Below are 14733 nucleotides of genomic sequence, written 5' to 3'. Positions count from 1 at the left end.
TTGATTCAATCAGTTTTTTTTTTTTGCTGTACCACATGGCTTGTGGGATCTTAGTTCCCTGACCCGGGATTGAACCTGGGCCCTCTACAGTGAGACTATGGAGTCCTAACCACTGGATTCCCAAGGAATTCCCTCAATCAGTGGCTTTTAAGGGTAGAGAGAATGGCAGCACTATGACCTGAAATTTCAAAATACACTTCCCCTTCCAAGAATCACTTTACTATATGAAATTTTAAAAGATCAGTATGTTTGGCAGGATATACTTCTCACACTCTTTTGCCCTTTATCATTCTCACCTGCAGAAGGGGGTTCAGCATTAGAAAATACCAAGACATGGAAACAGATTATCACAAGAACATTTGTTTTATTGTGCACATGCTCCACTCTAAAGGGCCTCAAACCTAAGGCAAACCAGGACTTGCTGATTGGTATTTAGGTAGCAATCTGCAATGGGGCTTATCTTTCATCAACTGGATGAAGCCTGCGAACAAAGGGGCAGAGAAAGAAGGGGATTCAAGTACAAGGATCCCCAGGCACCCTGCAGGGTGAGTTGGGCTCTGACCAGGAAGTATGATATGAGAAAAGAGTAAGAAAATGGTTGCAAGGTCCTCTGGTCTCCAGGTTCCTTTTGGTGAGCAAAAGTGAGACTTAGCCGTTCCCAATGCTGGACTGAGGGCGCCTGAGTGGGGGGAGGGGGGGTGAAGTAGAGCATAAAAGCCAACTGCAACTAGAGATTATCATACTAAGTGAAGTAAGTCAATAAGAGAAAGACAAATACCATATGATATCACTTATATGTGGAATCTAAAATATGACACAAATGAACTTATCTGTGAAACAGAAACAGACTCACAGAGAACAGATATGTGGTTGCCAAGGAGGGAGGTGGGGAGGGATGGATTGGGAGTGTGGGGTTAGCAGATGCAAACTATTCTATATAGAATGAACAAACAAGGTCCTACTATAGCACAGGGAGCTATATTCAACATATGATAAATCACAATGGAAAACAACATGAAAAAGACTATATGATTGTTACATATAACTGAGTCACTTTGTTGTACATCAGAAACAATATTGTAAATCAACAGTATACTTCATAAAATAAATTACAAAGCCAGGTACCCTAAAACCTGAACTCAAAGAACTTTCCACTTAGTTTCCAGTTTCCCGATTGCAATGTAATTAAGACTCACCTTCATTTCAATTAAGACTTGTAACCCCAGTTTTTGGTGTGGCCTTCCTACATTATTCCCACTTACAGGTGTGTGAGAACGCCTAGCGCCTCTTTGTGAAGTGTCATGGACATTGCTTATGTTGGGTTCAACAGGAACCAACTTGCTCAGAGCTGAACAGCTGCCCATTCAAGCAGATGCCGCAGTGCAGGACACAGCAGCAAGACCACGTCCGCGGTCTCATCTGGCTGCAGCAAATCCCCTTCTCGAGGCAGCCACACTGTGACTCTGGCCTCTGGAGCCAAAATAGCCACTCAAGAGGGCACGAGTCTCGGTGTATACACGGAGTCTGCATTCTCTCAAGACAAGAGCGCAGACAGTGATCCCAGCCACAAGGTCAGACCTGTGACTCACTTTCCCAACATCAGGGTGTGTACCACCAAGGAAGAGCTGGCAGGAGCAACCAGGCTGGCGTCACCGAGCACCGTTCCTCCCCCGCTGCATCCCTCCCACATGCCCACTCTGAGTCACCCTCCTGGTCACATACCCTGTGTGAGGGTGTTTGCGCGGCTTGACGTGTCATTTTAGGTGTGCTTGTTGATTAGCGGTAGGGACGAGAAGGCAGCAGAGCACATGGGTTACATACAAAGGCTTGGTCAGCGCTTCTTGATGACTTCCAGCAAACCAGGGTCCATTCAGTGTCATCCACAGAGACCCTAACCCCCCTAGCAGAATTACAGCTCTAAGGAGTCGGTGACACAGTTATTTAATGTGAAGTTATAAAGAAAACACCACACAACTGTTTTTCCTTTATAAAAAAATTTATCAAGGGAATAATTTGTGTTTTCAGAGGCTTGGTTTAGCAAAGTAAAAGACTAAAACTCATTGAAATACTTTATAATTCTTCTTTAACCTAGCAAGCGGGGTTTAAATTAAATAAATTTCTCTATCACTTTAGGAGACTGCTTTCCTAAATCAGAAAAACTGATTTCCAAGTCTTCTCTTACCTCTACTGCCCATAACCCTAAGGAGAACTAAACCTCACCAGGAATGGCTCCTCTGGAATTCAAGGTGGAAAGAACAGGTGGATATATCCCAACACAAACCAGATGTAGACTCTGAGCAGAAAGCAGAGTCTGAGAAATGCATTGTGATCACACAAATTATCATCCAACAGGATACTTCTGAGAGTGAAAGAGGATGCTGTTAATTGCTTGAAAGGAAAGGCATAAAATGAGACACATGACCACCCGAGTGATAAGGCAGTTTGGGAAAAGACATTTCCCGGTTTGCCGTGCCCTTTGAAAGTCAAAAGACTTTCCCAGAAGCAAAGCACCTTGGAACACATGGTTAGCACCATTTAAGAGGTAAACGGCCTAGGGCCGGGTTCTGACATGGAGGCGTCCTCCTTCCATGGAACGGTTAACCAGACACACAACAGAACACCTGAAGTGAAATTTCAATGGATGTTAAGTCTGGGGTGTAGCCTCCCTCTCCCCAGAAACCCTAGCTTCCAAAGGTGTGGGGCTGGTGGAGCTGTCCATTGGCCCGCTGCCCTGCTCTCCTGGGCGTGACGCTGTTTCTGCCTGCCCGCATCACCAGTGTCCCCACTGGTACTAGTCTTTAGGGGGATTCTGGGCCAGGTGCTGTTCCCATTCAACTTCAACCAACTTGTACAGCTCCATGGTGGCCTGAGCATCTTCCACTGAGGAATGTCCACTTTTCCCAGCCTGAACAAGGGAGGAAGAAAAGAGCATGAGGCTACAAGAGACCGTTTCCTCCCTTCCCAACTGGTTCTCTCCAACCTCAATGATGCTGCTGCTTCTGCAGTTAGCAGGCGACAAAGGCAGACCTCTGGTGGGGCCCCACTCATCATCTAATTTCAGGGGTCCAACTCATACTACTGTCTGCCTCAGCCCTTTCTGTGCCCACAAGTACACACCATGTTGTTCTGCACTCTTCTGGAGAAGCAGAACAGACCAGATCATAGACAGACCTTCTGAGTCTTCCATCTTCCCTAGCTCCTTAAGTAATCTATGAATGACATGTGTCTACACCCTCATGCCAGGCAGACCACCCCCTCTTTGACTGTCAAACATATGAAATACATAAGAGGCCCTTGAAGCCACTATCTGGTAATTTAGGCCACCACAACTACCTGCTTCCCACTTTTCTTACTTAGGGTTTTAGCCCCACTTTCAGGCTTTTTTCCTTTTCCAAGTACCCTGTGGAACACTCTGGGAGGCAGGAAACAAGAACTATTATTCCTAAGTAGAGATAGACCTCTCTGCCCAAAGCTCTTCCCATCAGAGCATCTCCCCTTGGATCGCTCTACAATCAGAGGAATCTGAGTGTCAGAGCATGGAGACAGGCAGCAGGCGGGCCTTTCCTGTCCAAGCCAGGGGTCTGGCAGCATTTGGGGAGACACTACCTGGATGTCCCGGTTCAACAGCTTCTTGGTGAGACTCTTCAGAGACATGGTGGCATTCTCTGGGCAGTCAGCCTTACGGTTGAGGAGGGGGATATGAGAGGTGTCTCGGGTGAGGGACTTGGGATGAATGTACTGAAGGGCTTTGAAGTCGTTGTGGATGGCATGCCCCACCACTATCTTCCCTGTAAGAATCTTCAAGATCTGAAACAGACATGGAAGAGGAGGTGGTGAGGAGCACGATTCATAGATGCAGTCTCTGCATTTTAAAAGCCCAACATAGCTGTAAGTCCTTCTAGGCTCTTTTCACCACTTGCTCACCTGCCTCATCCTCGAAATGCCTTCTCCCACAAGTTTTCTTTCACCTGAAATCCATCTCCTCTCCCTGAGGTAAAAGTAAGTATTTTTTATGGTGTAACCCTGTTTGGATGTACCTAGCCAGTGGTTCCTTATCGTTGCATTAATTTCTACCTCAATGTGATGTTCATGTAATTACCTAGTTCAGTCCTGGCTTGATACCTGAAGTTCTTTAACCATGATAATTGTTACGTTGGCCTTAGATACAGGCTGGGACAAATACTGTAAAGATGGGCTCCAGGGAGGTAATGGAAGCCCCAAATTATATGCAAATTGATATGCATATGTTTCTGTGTTTGTTTTTTGGGAGGGAATCGATGGCTTTCATCAGACTCTCAAAGGGCCTACAAGCTATAAAAAATTAAAAATTGGGAATTAAGAATCGGCAGTCCAGTGGTTAGGACTCAGCACTCTCCCTGCCAGGGGGACCAGGTTTGATCCCTGGTTCCAGAACAAAGATCTCACAAGCCTCGAGGTATGCCCCACCCCCTAAAAAAGAAAAAGACACACTTCCAATGAGGACAACTAAAGAATATGCCATGAACTCTGAGGGCCATTACCAAAATGGCGTTCCAAACAGATTGTGAAAGAGTTAACAGGCCTGGAATCAATGCCTGGCCTCCCAATGGGACCCCTTGGAAGGGTACAGACTCATTTGAATGTACCTTAGTCTCACACCCCAGCTTGGGCAGTGATTTTTATGATGAAAACCAGATATAGTCTAATCAATTTGGCATTTAGTTGCCCCTACAGTTTACTGACCACTAATACCTTTACTTCGCATTAATTTCAACACACAGCCTTCGTTAAAGCTAAGTGGATGTGCTGTTTCAGACCCACCCCATCTCCTAACTCTCCTGAGCCTTTGCTCAGCTATGCCCCTGAGGGTGCACAGGATGTTCTTCAACTCTTCATGTTCTTTCTAAAATCCAGCTGTTCTACCTCTGATGAAATTCTTCCAACTGACTGCTCTGGCATATGAGAAATTACTGGAACAGTGTGTCTACACAAGACAAAGAACGTGGAGCTGAAATTACAAAGTGGACCAAGGGTGCCCTCTGGAGGCCTTCCAAGACCAGCAGGCTCCTTTCCCCTTCCCCTCTATGAGCTCATCCCCCTTTCCTGTTCATTCAGCATGCCTCCAGTTTTCAGCATAGAGCTTACAGTGGCTAGGATTGCTCAGTGAATGAGATGAGAACCCCAACATATCAGCCCTGTGTCTTTTACCCCCTTCATTGCAGGCTGCCTGTTCCAGTTATCCACCAACTTTCCACACTGCCACGGGCCACTTCTTGCTCGGGAAGCGCTCTCCACCTGTTCTCAACCCTAGCCCCACCTCTACAAGGTATTCTCAGATTGAGCCCTTTCCCCCTGGCACTCATGCCTGCTACTCTGTCCATCACAGGTTGCTCTTTTTCTAGCAGAGTCCCAATTAGTCACATGAGGATTCCACTTGGGATCTAAAACAGATCTAATACAGTTTATTACACCAGCTACTTGTAAGTTTCCAGGTTCTTACCACTCTTCATCCCAAAAGAAAAGCTTTCTTTATCTGCTACTCCATACACCCCAACCCTCCCTCCACAATCCTTTGGGGCCTTCCCAGAGTGATATCCTGTGCTGAAAAATGATTTGGACTTCGCCCCGTCTGCTTCGCTGCTACCACCATCCCTCATGCCTCTTACCTGGTTCCGAGCAATCTTGAAGGGTGTAGCATTTACCATGTGCTGCTTCCGGATACCACTCCATCTGGTCCGGTAGTCCACAATGTGGCAGGGGGGGAGGATGTACTCATCATAAAGCACATCTCCGTCGTAGTTGACAATGCTACATCGAGCCAAGGAACTGACATGCCCCTTGGGTCCAGTACCCACCATCTCACAGTCAATTGCCACCATCTTCCCTGGTATCTTCTGGGATGCCCCAGAGTATTTACTCTCTGAATGTGTTTGGGTGGAGTTCTGTGGGCCATTCTTGGGTGGAGGATTCTTCTGGGAGCCCTTCTTCTGGGGGTGAGTTGGGTGGCTCTTAATCTTTGGTAGGGCGCTCTGGAACTCCCCTAGCAAATCTACTTTAGCCACAACAGAACCAGCCTTCTGTGAAGGGGCAGGGGTCAGCCAAGGCACTGCAGTTTTCTTGTCCAGGGACTGCTCTGACCCACTGCTGGAGGCAGCTGTTGTCTTCTTCTTTGGAAGGGGAGCGGCCTTCCAAGTCCCATCTACCCTGGGAGTTTCCCCTTTCTTTGAAGGTTCTGAGTGCAACTTAGGCACCTTGCTAGGGGGCTGCTTCTTCTTATTGAGGAAGCCTTTCCGTTCCAAGAGTCGCCGCTTCTTGACAAATTTTCGGTGCTTGGCATTTCCCTCTAATGCCTTTTTGGGGGGAGGCTCGCCAAAATCCAGATTGAGGAGTAAGGTAGACATGATGACACTGGAATGTTGAGAGAACAGTTGGGAAGAACAGCTTACAGATGAGAGGAGGATAGAAGACTCATCTGCTGAATCCCACAGACCAGCATCTGGAGGTTTGCAGCATACCCTAGGGAAGAAAGTGATCCTGATAACAGAGCCCATAGACTTGGGAATCAATAAGACCCATCTTTGCAGGACTTAAGAGAGAGGAAAGACATCAGAGTAACCTCTCAAATGTGAAATGACGGAAGGAGAACTTCATTCTGAACCAGGAAGCCTGGATTCTAGAAAGCTCCACAATTCACCAGCTGTATGGTATTAGGAAGGCCATGTCTCCTCTCTAGATCTCAGTCTCATTTGTAAACTTAGGGGGTCGCAGGGCCAACTAGCTGTAACTGCGATCTACAACGCCAGAATAGGTGAACTCCATCATCTGCCCAGGGAGGGAACGTCTAACTATGCTCAAAGGCAGTGACAGGTTTGGCAAAGTTGACCTCTGGATTACCCTAGCATCCCCACGCGGATCCCAGGAGTAGACATACAAATTCAGGCACTCATCTCCCTCGTTTCCAGGTGGGGGAAATCTCCACATGCATCTCACTCAAATCTTTGTCTCACGAAAGGACTTTTGACAACACACATTGGGAGGGGAAGGAACCGAGTCTAAGGGACTGCACACTTCTGCCATCCACGCCGCGGAGCCAGCCTCGCACGCTCACTCACCTACCTCCTAGAAGGGCCCGCTAAGACCGGAAGCGGCAGGAGCCGGATGCGGAAATTGGCGCGCGTCGGCGATGCCCGGGCCGGCAGGCCCGCGGGTTGGAACGCGCCGGAGGCCGGCGCCCGCGTACCCGCACGGTCCCCGCCTCCGGGAGCGAGGCCAGGGATTCTGAGTGTGTGGGCAGCGGCAGCGGCGGCGGAGGAGGGGGCGGTGTGGGTGGGGGCGGGGGCGGGATGCGCTCCCCGGCCCCTCTAGCCCCGTGGAGGTACAACTCGAAGGTGTGGGGAAGCCGCGACTAACGGGAACTGCAACGCGCCTGACCCCCCCCACCCCGGCCTCACTTCCGGAGAGGAGAGAAGTGTACGGGAAGGGGCGGGATCTGGAGGCGGGACCTGGGACATGGCCCGCCCCTGTTCGTGAGCTGGGCACTGCGCCACGCCTCTATGGCGTCACTGCGCAGGCACCCCGCCCCGCTAGTCTCAGACGTAGACACCTTGGCGCAGTGGGACGCCGCGACCTGTGACGTCAGGAGCGCGCCTGAAGTCTTCAACCCCAGCCTGGAATCCCGGAAAGGCAGCGTCGGGGACCAGATTCCCAACACTTTTTCTTCTGAGGCCACCCGAAGTGCTGAACCCGACCGGTATCCCGGACCCGCGTGGTCCTAACCCTGGTTCTCTCCTCATTGCTTTCTCGCTCCCCGCGCCACCGCCTGGGCCCCGGAATGCCCGGGATCTCCGCCCGGCACCTCTCTCACGAAGAGAGGAGACAGCTAGCGGTGAATCTCACCCGGGTCGTGACGCTCTACCGTTCCATCCTGGACGCCTACATCATCGTGAGGCCACAGGGATGTGGGTGGGGTGCTCCTGGTTGTGTGATTGGCTACCTAGCCACGACTAGGGGAGAATCTGGAGAGTTAGCGTCTGATCTTTTTTTCTAATAGGTTTTTCCAGTCTTTTGTCTGTACAAGAAAGGGTTAAAGCTGGGCAAAACCCCCGATTCTTTTTTTTCCCAGATGACCTAAATATTAATATTTCTAGCATCTAGGGTGTTTTTCTAACTTTCTGGTGTCCAGAGTAATAAAGCGCATGGACATTTGAGCCATGCTTCTGCGGCAGTGTTGCACTATCCCAGGAACATGTGAGGTGTTTTCAAGAACACGCATGTTCGTTCATTCAGGTTTTGAATAAATTCCTGGTTTTTCCGTGTAATGGACAATTCCAACTTGGAAGTTGACAGAGTCCGACTAGAATCCCGCCTTCCCTATCATGTTAACATTAGGCATTAAAAAAAAAAAAATTCCTCCTAGCCCCAGGTCCTCAGCTGCAAAATGGATCCCGTTTTGAAGGATCATTGTGAAGAATAAATGAGATGATGTATAAATGCCACCAGCATCCACTGAATTATTCACTTCCCAAACCCAGAAGCCATCCTTGATTCAGCTTTTTCTGATTCAGCTCTTTCAACAAGTCTGTTGATTCAACCTCCAGAATAGATACCAAATTCACCCATGTGTCTCCATTGACACTGCTACCACCCTAGGCCAAGCCAACATCATCTCTCTTCTGGTCTACTTCCTAACTGATTTCTGTATTTGCTTCCTCCCTTCCATACCCAGTTCTTCACAAAACAGGCAGACTGTTTGTTCTAAAAATGTAAATCTGATCATGACATTTCTTGCTTCCTAGGTACTCTGGGATTTTCCAGGTGGCGCTAGTGGTAAAGAATTTGCGTGCCAATGCAGGAGACCCAAGAGACATGGGTTCAATTCCTGGGTTGACAAGATCCCCTGGAGTAGGAAATGGCAACCCATTCCAGTATTCTTGCCTGGATCCTAAGTATAGGTAGTGGTAACTACCATTACCTACAAGCTCCCTTTTAAACTGGATCACATTTCATTCTCTCCCACATTCACTATACTACATTTACACTGGCCTGATCAGGGCCTTTGCACTTACTGATCTGCGTGGAATGTTTTTTCTCAATAGAAAGGCAATTGAGTAGGGTGGTTAAGAGCAAAACTCTAGGGTTGAATTGGTTTCAGATTCCAGCTGTACTACTTAGTAGCTTCTTGACTTGGACAGATTAATGAAATGCATTAACATATATAAAATGTTTCAGACAGTATCTGGCATATTAAAATATTCTGTGTTTGCTACTACCTGAATTTTTAAAAGTTGAGGTAGAATTGACATGTAACATTTTAGTTTTAGGTGTGTAACGTAATGATTCCTATTTGTATATATTATGAAATAATTGTTGTTCAGTGGCTAAGTTGTGTCTGACTCTTTGTGACCCCATGGACTGCAGCACACCAGGCTTCCCTGTCCACCAATGTCTCCCAGAGTTTGTTCAAATTCATGTCTGTTGACTCAGTGATGCTATCTAACCATCTCTTGCATCAGTTAATATCCATCACTGTACATAGTTAATTTTTTTCTTATGATGAGAACTTTTAAGATCTACTCTCAGCAACTTTCAGACATACAATAGAGTATTATTTACAACAGTCATCATACTATACATCTCCATGACATTTACATTGTAACTGGAGGTTTGTACTTTTTGACCCTCCTCACCTATTTTACTTACCCCCACCCCTGCCTCTGGGCAGCCAATGCATGCAGTGTTTCACATGTGCTGTATTACTCTATCTTAAGAGTACACTCTCAAACTTTCCATTATGTTACTGTCTCATTAGTGTTTTCTTGTCTGCGTGGCCCTTGATGTTACTTGAAATAATTTCTTTCAATGTAAACTCTGGAAGATCAGGGATCTTGTCTGTCTGTTTCATTGTTTGTATCCCCTGAGCTTAGGACAGAACTTGATGCCTAAGCAAAGCTCCAGAATTTGTGTTGAACAAATAAATGAATAAAAATACATTCTGCCGGGGAACCCCTGGCGGTCCAGTGGTTAGTGGTGTTTTCACTGCAGAGAGCCCAGGTTCGGCCCCTGGTCAGGGAACTAGGATCCCACGTGTCACATGTGGTGACCAAAAATAAAAACAAAAACAAACGTTTTGGCATATATAATGTCTGGCATCTATGGTGTCTGGCGCATGTAACAGTAGGTTACTAGATGGTAACATACTAATAGTGTGTGTTAGTCACTGCTGTGTTAAGGAGGCAGGTGCAAAGCTACCATACACGCCCCTAAGTTCAGTTGAGTGGAGGACACGCATATAAATAAGGGGGACATTTCTAAAAGAAGTGTGTCCAGAATGCAATTTGGGCTCAGGAAGGAGGGGAAGGTTAGAGCAGACTGCAGAGAAGTAACTCCGACGAGGAGAGGTTCCTGCTAGTTGTAGCTGGTGGCCGTGTGTTGTATGGGTAGGGAAGAATGGGAGGGGAAGTAGCCTGTTGATTGCTTCTCCCTTTCCCCTACAGGAATTTTTCACAGACAACCTGTGGGGCACACTCCCTTGCTCGTGGCAGGAAGCACTGGATGGACTGAACCCGCCACAGCTGGCCACGCTGCTGCTGGGGATGCCTAGAGAAGGGGAAGTGGCCAGGTATGGGCAAGAGGGACCCAGTGCTGGGGGACTCGGAGCCGAGCCCCGCAGGGAGCCATTGCTCAGTCTCACAAGGGCTTCCTGGGCTGTAAGCTGGCACACTCAGGATGCAATGGGATTATTCACAGGGGGCCTGGGCGGGCTATCTCAGGTACAGGTCGGTGTGGCCACTCACCCTGCTGGCCCTGAAGTCCACAGCCTATGCCCTGGCCTTTACCCGGACGCCTGGGTTTCAGACCCCCTCAGAGTTCCTGGAGAATCCCAGCCAGAGTTCCCGGCTGACAGCTCCATTCCGGAAACATGTCAGGCCCAAGAAGCAGCATGAGATTCGGAGGCTGGGAGAGGTGAGGAGATGGCTGGGGTACAGGTGGTATCTGGGGGCCTTGGGGACTCCTTAAGCCTAGGGGTTACTAAGGTTTGGGCACCTTTTATCACCTATAGGACCAGAGGCCCTAGATGGTCCCTTCCTTGGCAAGTATACTATAATCCTATCTTCATCCTTTTGCTGGGTTGGTTGGTGGCTATAGTTGAATCACTGTCTTATTCTTGTTCTGATAATCTTCACAATCTGCTCATGGCGTCACAGCAGGGCTCTTGTTCTGTGGGGACTGAATCACTGTCCTGAGAGGAGCAAAGACAGTAGCCTGAGCCAGGGGGTCAGCACACCCTATTTAGGTCTCCATGTCTCTTGTCTCCTCCATGGCACCCCCTACCCATCTTCCTCCGCCATCCTCAGCTCCTCTCCGCTCTCATTATGAGTGTTTGTCCTGGGAGCCAACACCCAATGGCCAGGGGACCTTTGTTCCCTCTCCTTTCAGCTGGTGAAGAAGCTGAGTGACCTCACAGGCTGCACCCAGGTTGTGGATGTAGGCTCAGGCCAGGTGAGCCAGACCCATAATAATCTGCTTTTGTTTTTTGTGGGTTTTTTTGTCATGGGGATAGAACAACTAGAAGGCGGGTTATCAGGCCACATGCCCAGAGGGGCAGATAATAAGGAGCGCAGGAAGTAAGCGGCACAGAATTTAAGCCTCTGGGGGCCTGGTACCCAAGTGTCCAAACCATAGGTAGGGATGGGGACTGGGTAGGGGACCCTGAAGAGGGCTCTTTATCCCTCTTCTCTTGACTCCAGGGCCATCTCTCCCGCTTCATGTCCCTGGGGCTGGGGCTGACGGTAAAGAGCATTGAAGGGGATCAGAGACTGGTGGAGAGAGCCCAGCGCCTAGACCAGGAGCTCCTACAGACTCTGGAGAAAGAGGAGAAGAGGAACCCAAAGGTAGACCAGCCCTTCCTGCAGCCAGGACCATGAGAACAGGATCCACTTGGCTGAAACTAGGCACCAAGGCTGAATTCTCTCTTTTAAGTGTCTCAGCTCGAGATGGTGTCTGTTTCTGCTACCTCTTTCCCAAGATCCCTCCTTCACCAAAGCCTCATCTTAAAGGCACTTTCTAGTTAAAAACTGCTTTCTACACTGCTTTCTTCCTTCTCACAGCCACCTGTACAAAGTGGCCAATCAGGTATCAGCCTCATTACAAATGAGGAAGCGGGGGCTCAGAGATGAAAAGATTTGCAGTTAGTAATGACAAATGCAGAATCTATCCCATTTCCTCTGCCCCAGTTGCTCTCCCACCTTCCTCCTTGGGAAGGAACTCAGGACAGATCCCTTCCTGTGGCCTGAGGTGGTGTGAGGACAGGAAACAGGCCTCCCATCTGCCTCTGTTCTGTCCTACCTCCACAGGTGGTCCACACTGGCCCCCGTCACCCCCCACACCACGTGGTTAGGTGGGTAGACCCCACGGCCCTGTGCGAGGAGCTCCTGCTTCCACTGGAGACCTCGCCTCAGAGCGGGGCCCGCCTGCTGCTGACGGGCCTCCACGCCTGCGGGGACCTGAGTGTCGCCTTGCTGAGGCACTTCTCCTGCTGCCCTGAGGTGGTGGCCCTGGCTTCAGTGGGCTGCTGCTACATGAAGCTGAGTGACCCTGGCGGCTACCCACTCAGTCAGTGGGTGGCTGGGCTGCCCGGCTGTGAACTGCCCTACAGGCTTCGGGAGGGGGCCTGCCACGCCCTGGAGGAATATGCTGAGCGGCTACAGAAAGCAGGCCCCAGCCTCAGAACCCACTGCTACCGCGCAGCACTGGAGACCGTCATCCGGTGTGCCCAGCCTGAGCTCCGGCGGCCAGGCGTGCAGGGGATTCCCAGGGTCCACGAGCTCAAGATTGAAGAGTGAGGCTGGGGGCCTGGGGGCGGTGAGATGGGGGGCATCACCTACTGGGGGTATGATTCCCCTCCCACCCTCACTTGTTAGCATGTCCTAAAGAAAATCTAGATGTGCTGGGTTGGGGGAGGGGGTAGTGACTGAGTTCTGAGACAGCTTCACATTTTCTTTAAAAGGTAGTTGTCACTCTTTTATCAAATTTTTGAAATGATAAAAATATGGCTAAATAATTGGACATGTGTGCATGCTAAGTCGCCTCATGTCTGACTTTTTGCAATGCTATGGACTGTAGCCCACCAGGCTCCTGTCCATGGGATTCTCCAGGCAAGAATACTGGAGTGGGTTGCCATGCCATCCTCCAGGGGATCTTCCTGACTCAGGGATCGAACCCCACGTCTCTTAGTCTCCTGCACTGGCAGGCGGGTTCTTTACCACTAGCGCCACCTGGGAAGCCCAAATAATTGGACAGGTTTGTCTAAAAATAAATTTTTGGATTGATTTGCTATTGAACAGACAGTTCACAGCCAGAAAACTCTGTAAATAAAAACTCATCTTAAGGGACTTCTTTGGTGTTCCAGTGGCTTCAATGTAGGGGCCCCAGGTTCGATCCCTGGTAAGGAAACTAGATCCCACATGCCACAACCAAGACCCAGCACAGCCAAATAAATATATACTTTTAAATGCCCTTAAGGTAGAAAAGCAGAGCTGGAATTGAATTAGAAACGGACAGTTTGAATGGAGGAGTGGCTTTCTAAGCTGACTGCTGTCTATGACTGACCCCACAGATATGTGCAGCGGGGGCTACAGCGGGTGGGGCTGGACCCCCACCTGCCACTGAATGTGGCTGTCCTTCGAGCTCACCAGGCCCAGGAGAACCGTGTGGTGGCCTTCTTCAGCCTAGCCCTGCTGCTGGCCCCACTGGTGGAGACTCTGATTCTACTGGACCGGCTGCTCTACCTTCAGGAGCAGGGTGAGGGGGGCCACACCAGGGACCCAGGGCTAGAGGGGCTAGAGCTCTAGGGGTCTCCTTCAGGTCCCCGCCCCTACACCTGCTGGGACTTGGCCCATCACCATGGTGATTCTAGGGCCAACAGCTGTTTCAGCATCAGACAGGGGGAGGGAGGGCCTGTTAATGCAAATTCCTGCTGAATCTGGATGCCTATTACCATAGGATAGGTGATACATCCCTGAGGTGCATCTTAAGCCAGCATCCCTACAATGTGCTGAGGCTTGCCTCCTCCCAAGTCAGCATCTCGGGCACTCATTTCCTGGTAGAAAGCGGGGTTTCCTTAGATCCTCCTGGGCCTCTCCTATGCGGAGAGCTATGTGTACAGGTTAGGCAGGAAGTGGCTACGAGTTTGTTTCATTTCTCTCATGAGTAGCCCTGCCTTTCTCACAGGCTTCCACGCTGAGCTCCTGCCCATCTTCAGTCCCGAACTCTCGCCAAGAAACCTGGTTCTGGTGGCCACCAAAGGGCCTCTAGGTGAGGCCTTCTCTCTTCTGGAGACTGAAGACAGCTGACGCAGCCAGAGGAAGGGCGCATCTCAGACCCCATCTGAAACTGCCAGGCACCACGCTGGGAGTCAGTCTTCGCCTCCTCAGCCAGAGAACCAGCATCCTGCATCCTCCCTGGCATCTGGGTTCCCTACAAACCAGCGTCATAACCTTTCTCTCCCTGTGTATGTTATATAATATTATGCAGAAGTTTATTTTCAACTTATTAAAAAATTGAAGTCTGTGCTTGTCTACCATTTTATTAGGTATACAGGACAGACCAGCACCCTCCCTACTGAATCCTGCTGAGGTTCTAATTTAGGTCTCATGCTCCCAGTCCCTGCGGTCTTCCTAATAGGCAGCGCCCTGTTATTCAGAGGTCTCTGTGAGGGGAAGCTCTCGCCCTTCGATCTCCATCCGAGAAATCTGC

The 14733-nt window shown here is 49.6% G+C and overlaps 2 protein-coding genes across 6 annotated transcripts; one reads left to right on the top strand and one right to left on the bottom strand.

The window, feature by feature from the left end:
- Positions 1 to 1977: 1977 nt before the first annotated feature.
- ISG20L2 (interferon stimulated exonuclease gene 20 like 2) lies at positions 1978 to 7227 on the bottom strand. Of its 4 annotated transcripts, none has more exons than XM_043876427.1 (4): positions 7092 to 7227; positions 5646 to 6495; positions 3607 to 3807; positions 1978 to 2905 (listed from the first exon to the last, which is right to left on the bottom strand). In XM_043876427.1, exons 2-4 carry the CDS (start codon positions 6378 to 6380, stop codon positions 2792 to 2794), a joined length of 1050 nt encoding a protein of 349 aa, XP_043732362.1. In that variant the 5' UTR covers positions 6381 to 6495; positions 7092 to 7227; the 3' UTR covers positions 1978 to 2791. The 4 variants fall into 4 exon arrangements, with proteins under 4 accessions (XP_043732362.1, XP_043732361.1, XP_043732360.1 ...); XM_043876426.1 differs by having other exon boundaries at positions 7096 to 7225; XM_043876425.1 differs by lacking the exon at positions 7092 to 7227 and adding an exon at positions 7009 to 7064.
- A 563-nt stretch (positions 7228 to 7790) lies between these two features.
- Positions 7791 to 14547, top strand: METTL25B (methyltransferase like 25B). Of its 2 annotated transcripts, XM_043876422.1 has the most exons (8): positions 7791 to 7921; positions 10473 to 10597; positions 10749 to 10941; positions 11416 to 11478; positions 11727 to 11870; positions 12333 to 12817; positions 13595 to 13779; positions 14209 to 14547. In XM_043876422.1, exons 1-8 carry the CDS (start codon positions 7811 to 7813, stop codon positions 14328 to 14330), a joined length of 1428 nt encoding a protein of 475 aa, XP_043732357.1. In that variant the 5' UTR covers positions 7791 to 7810; the 3' UTR covers positions 14331 to 14547. The 2 variants fall into 2 exon arrangements, with proteins under 2 accessions (XP_043732357.1, XP_043732358.1); XM_043876423.1 differs by lacking the exon at positions 11416 to 11478.
- The last annotated feature ends 186 nt before the right edge of the window (positions 14548 to 14733 follow it).

Source organism: Cervus elaphus, chromosome 20, assembly GCF_910594005.1.
Source record: "Cervus elaphus chromosome 20, mCerEla1.1, whole genome shotgun sequence".
NCBI lineage: Eukaryota > Metazoa > Chordata > Mammalia > Artiodactyla > Cervidae > Cervus > Cervus elaphus.
Note: the sequence above shows the minus strand (reverse complement) of the source record. Positions and strands in the feature narration are given on the sequence as shown.

Bases quoted from the DNA above. Each gene is read 5' to 3' on its own strand.
- ISG20L2 (XM_043876425.1), bottom strand. The intron at 3,808-5,645 runs GTAAGAGGCATG...TGTCTGTTTCAG, and splicing joins TCAAGATTGCTCGGAACCAG to ATCTTGAAGATTCTTACAGG. The intron at 2,906-3,606 runs GTAGTGTCTCCC...TCCCTTGTTCAG, and splicing joins TGTTGAACCGGGACATCCAG to GCTGGGAAAAGTGGACATTC.
- METTL25B (XM_043876422.1), top strand. From the start codon at position 7,811: ATGCCCGGGATCTCCGCCCGGCACCTCTCTCACGAAGAGAGGAGACAG. The intron at 10,598-10,748 runs GTATGGGCAAGA...GGGCTATCTCAG, and splicing joins AGAGAAGGGGAAGTGGCCAG to GTACAGGTCGGTGTGGCCAC. The intron at 10,942-11,415 runs GTGAGGAGATGG...CTCTCCTTTCAG, and splicing joins AGATTCGGAGGCTGGGAGAG to CTGGTGAAGAAGCTGAGTGA.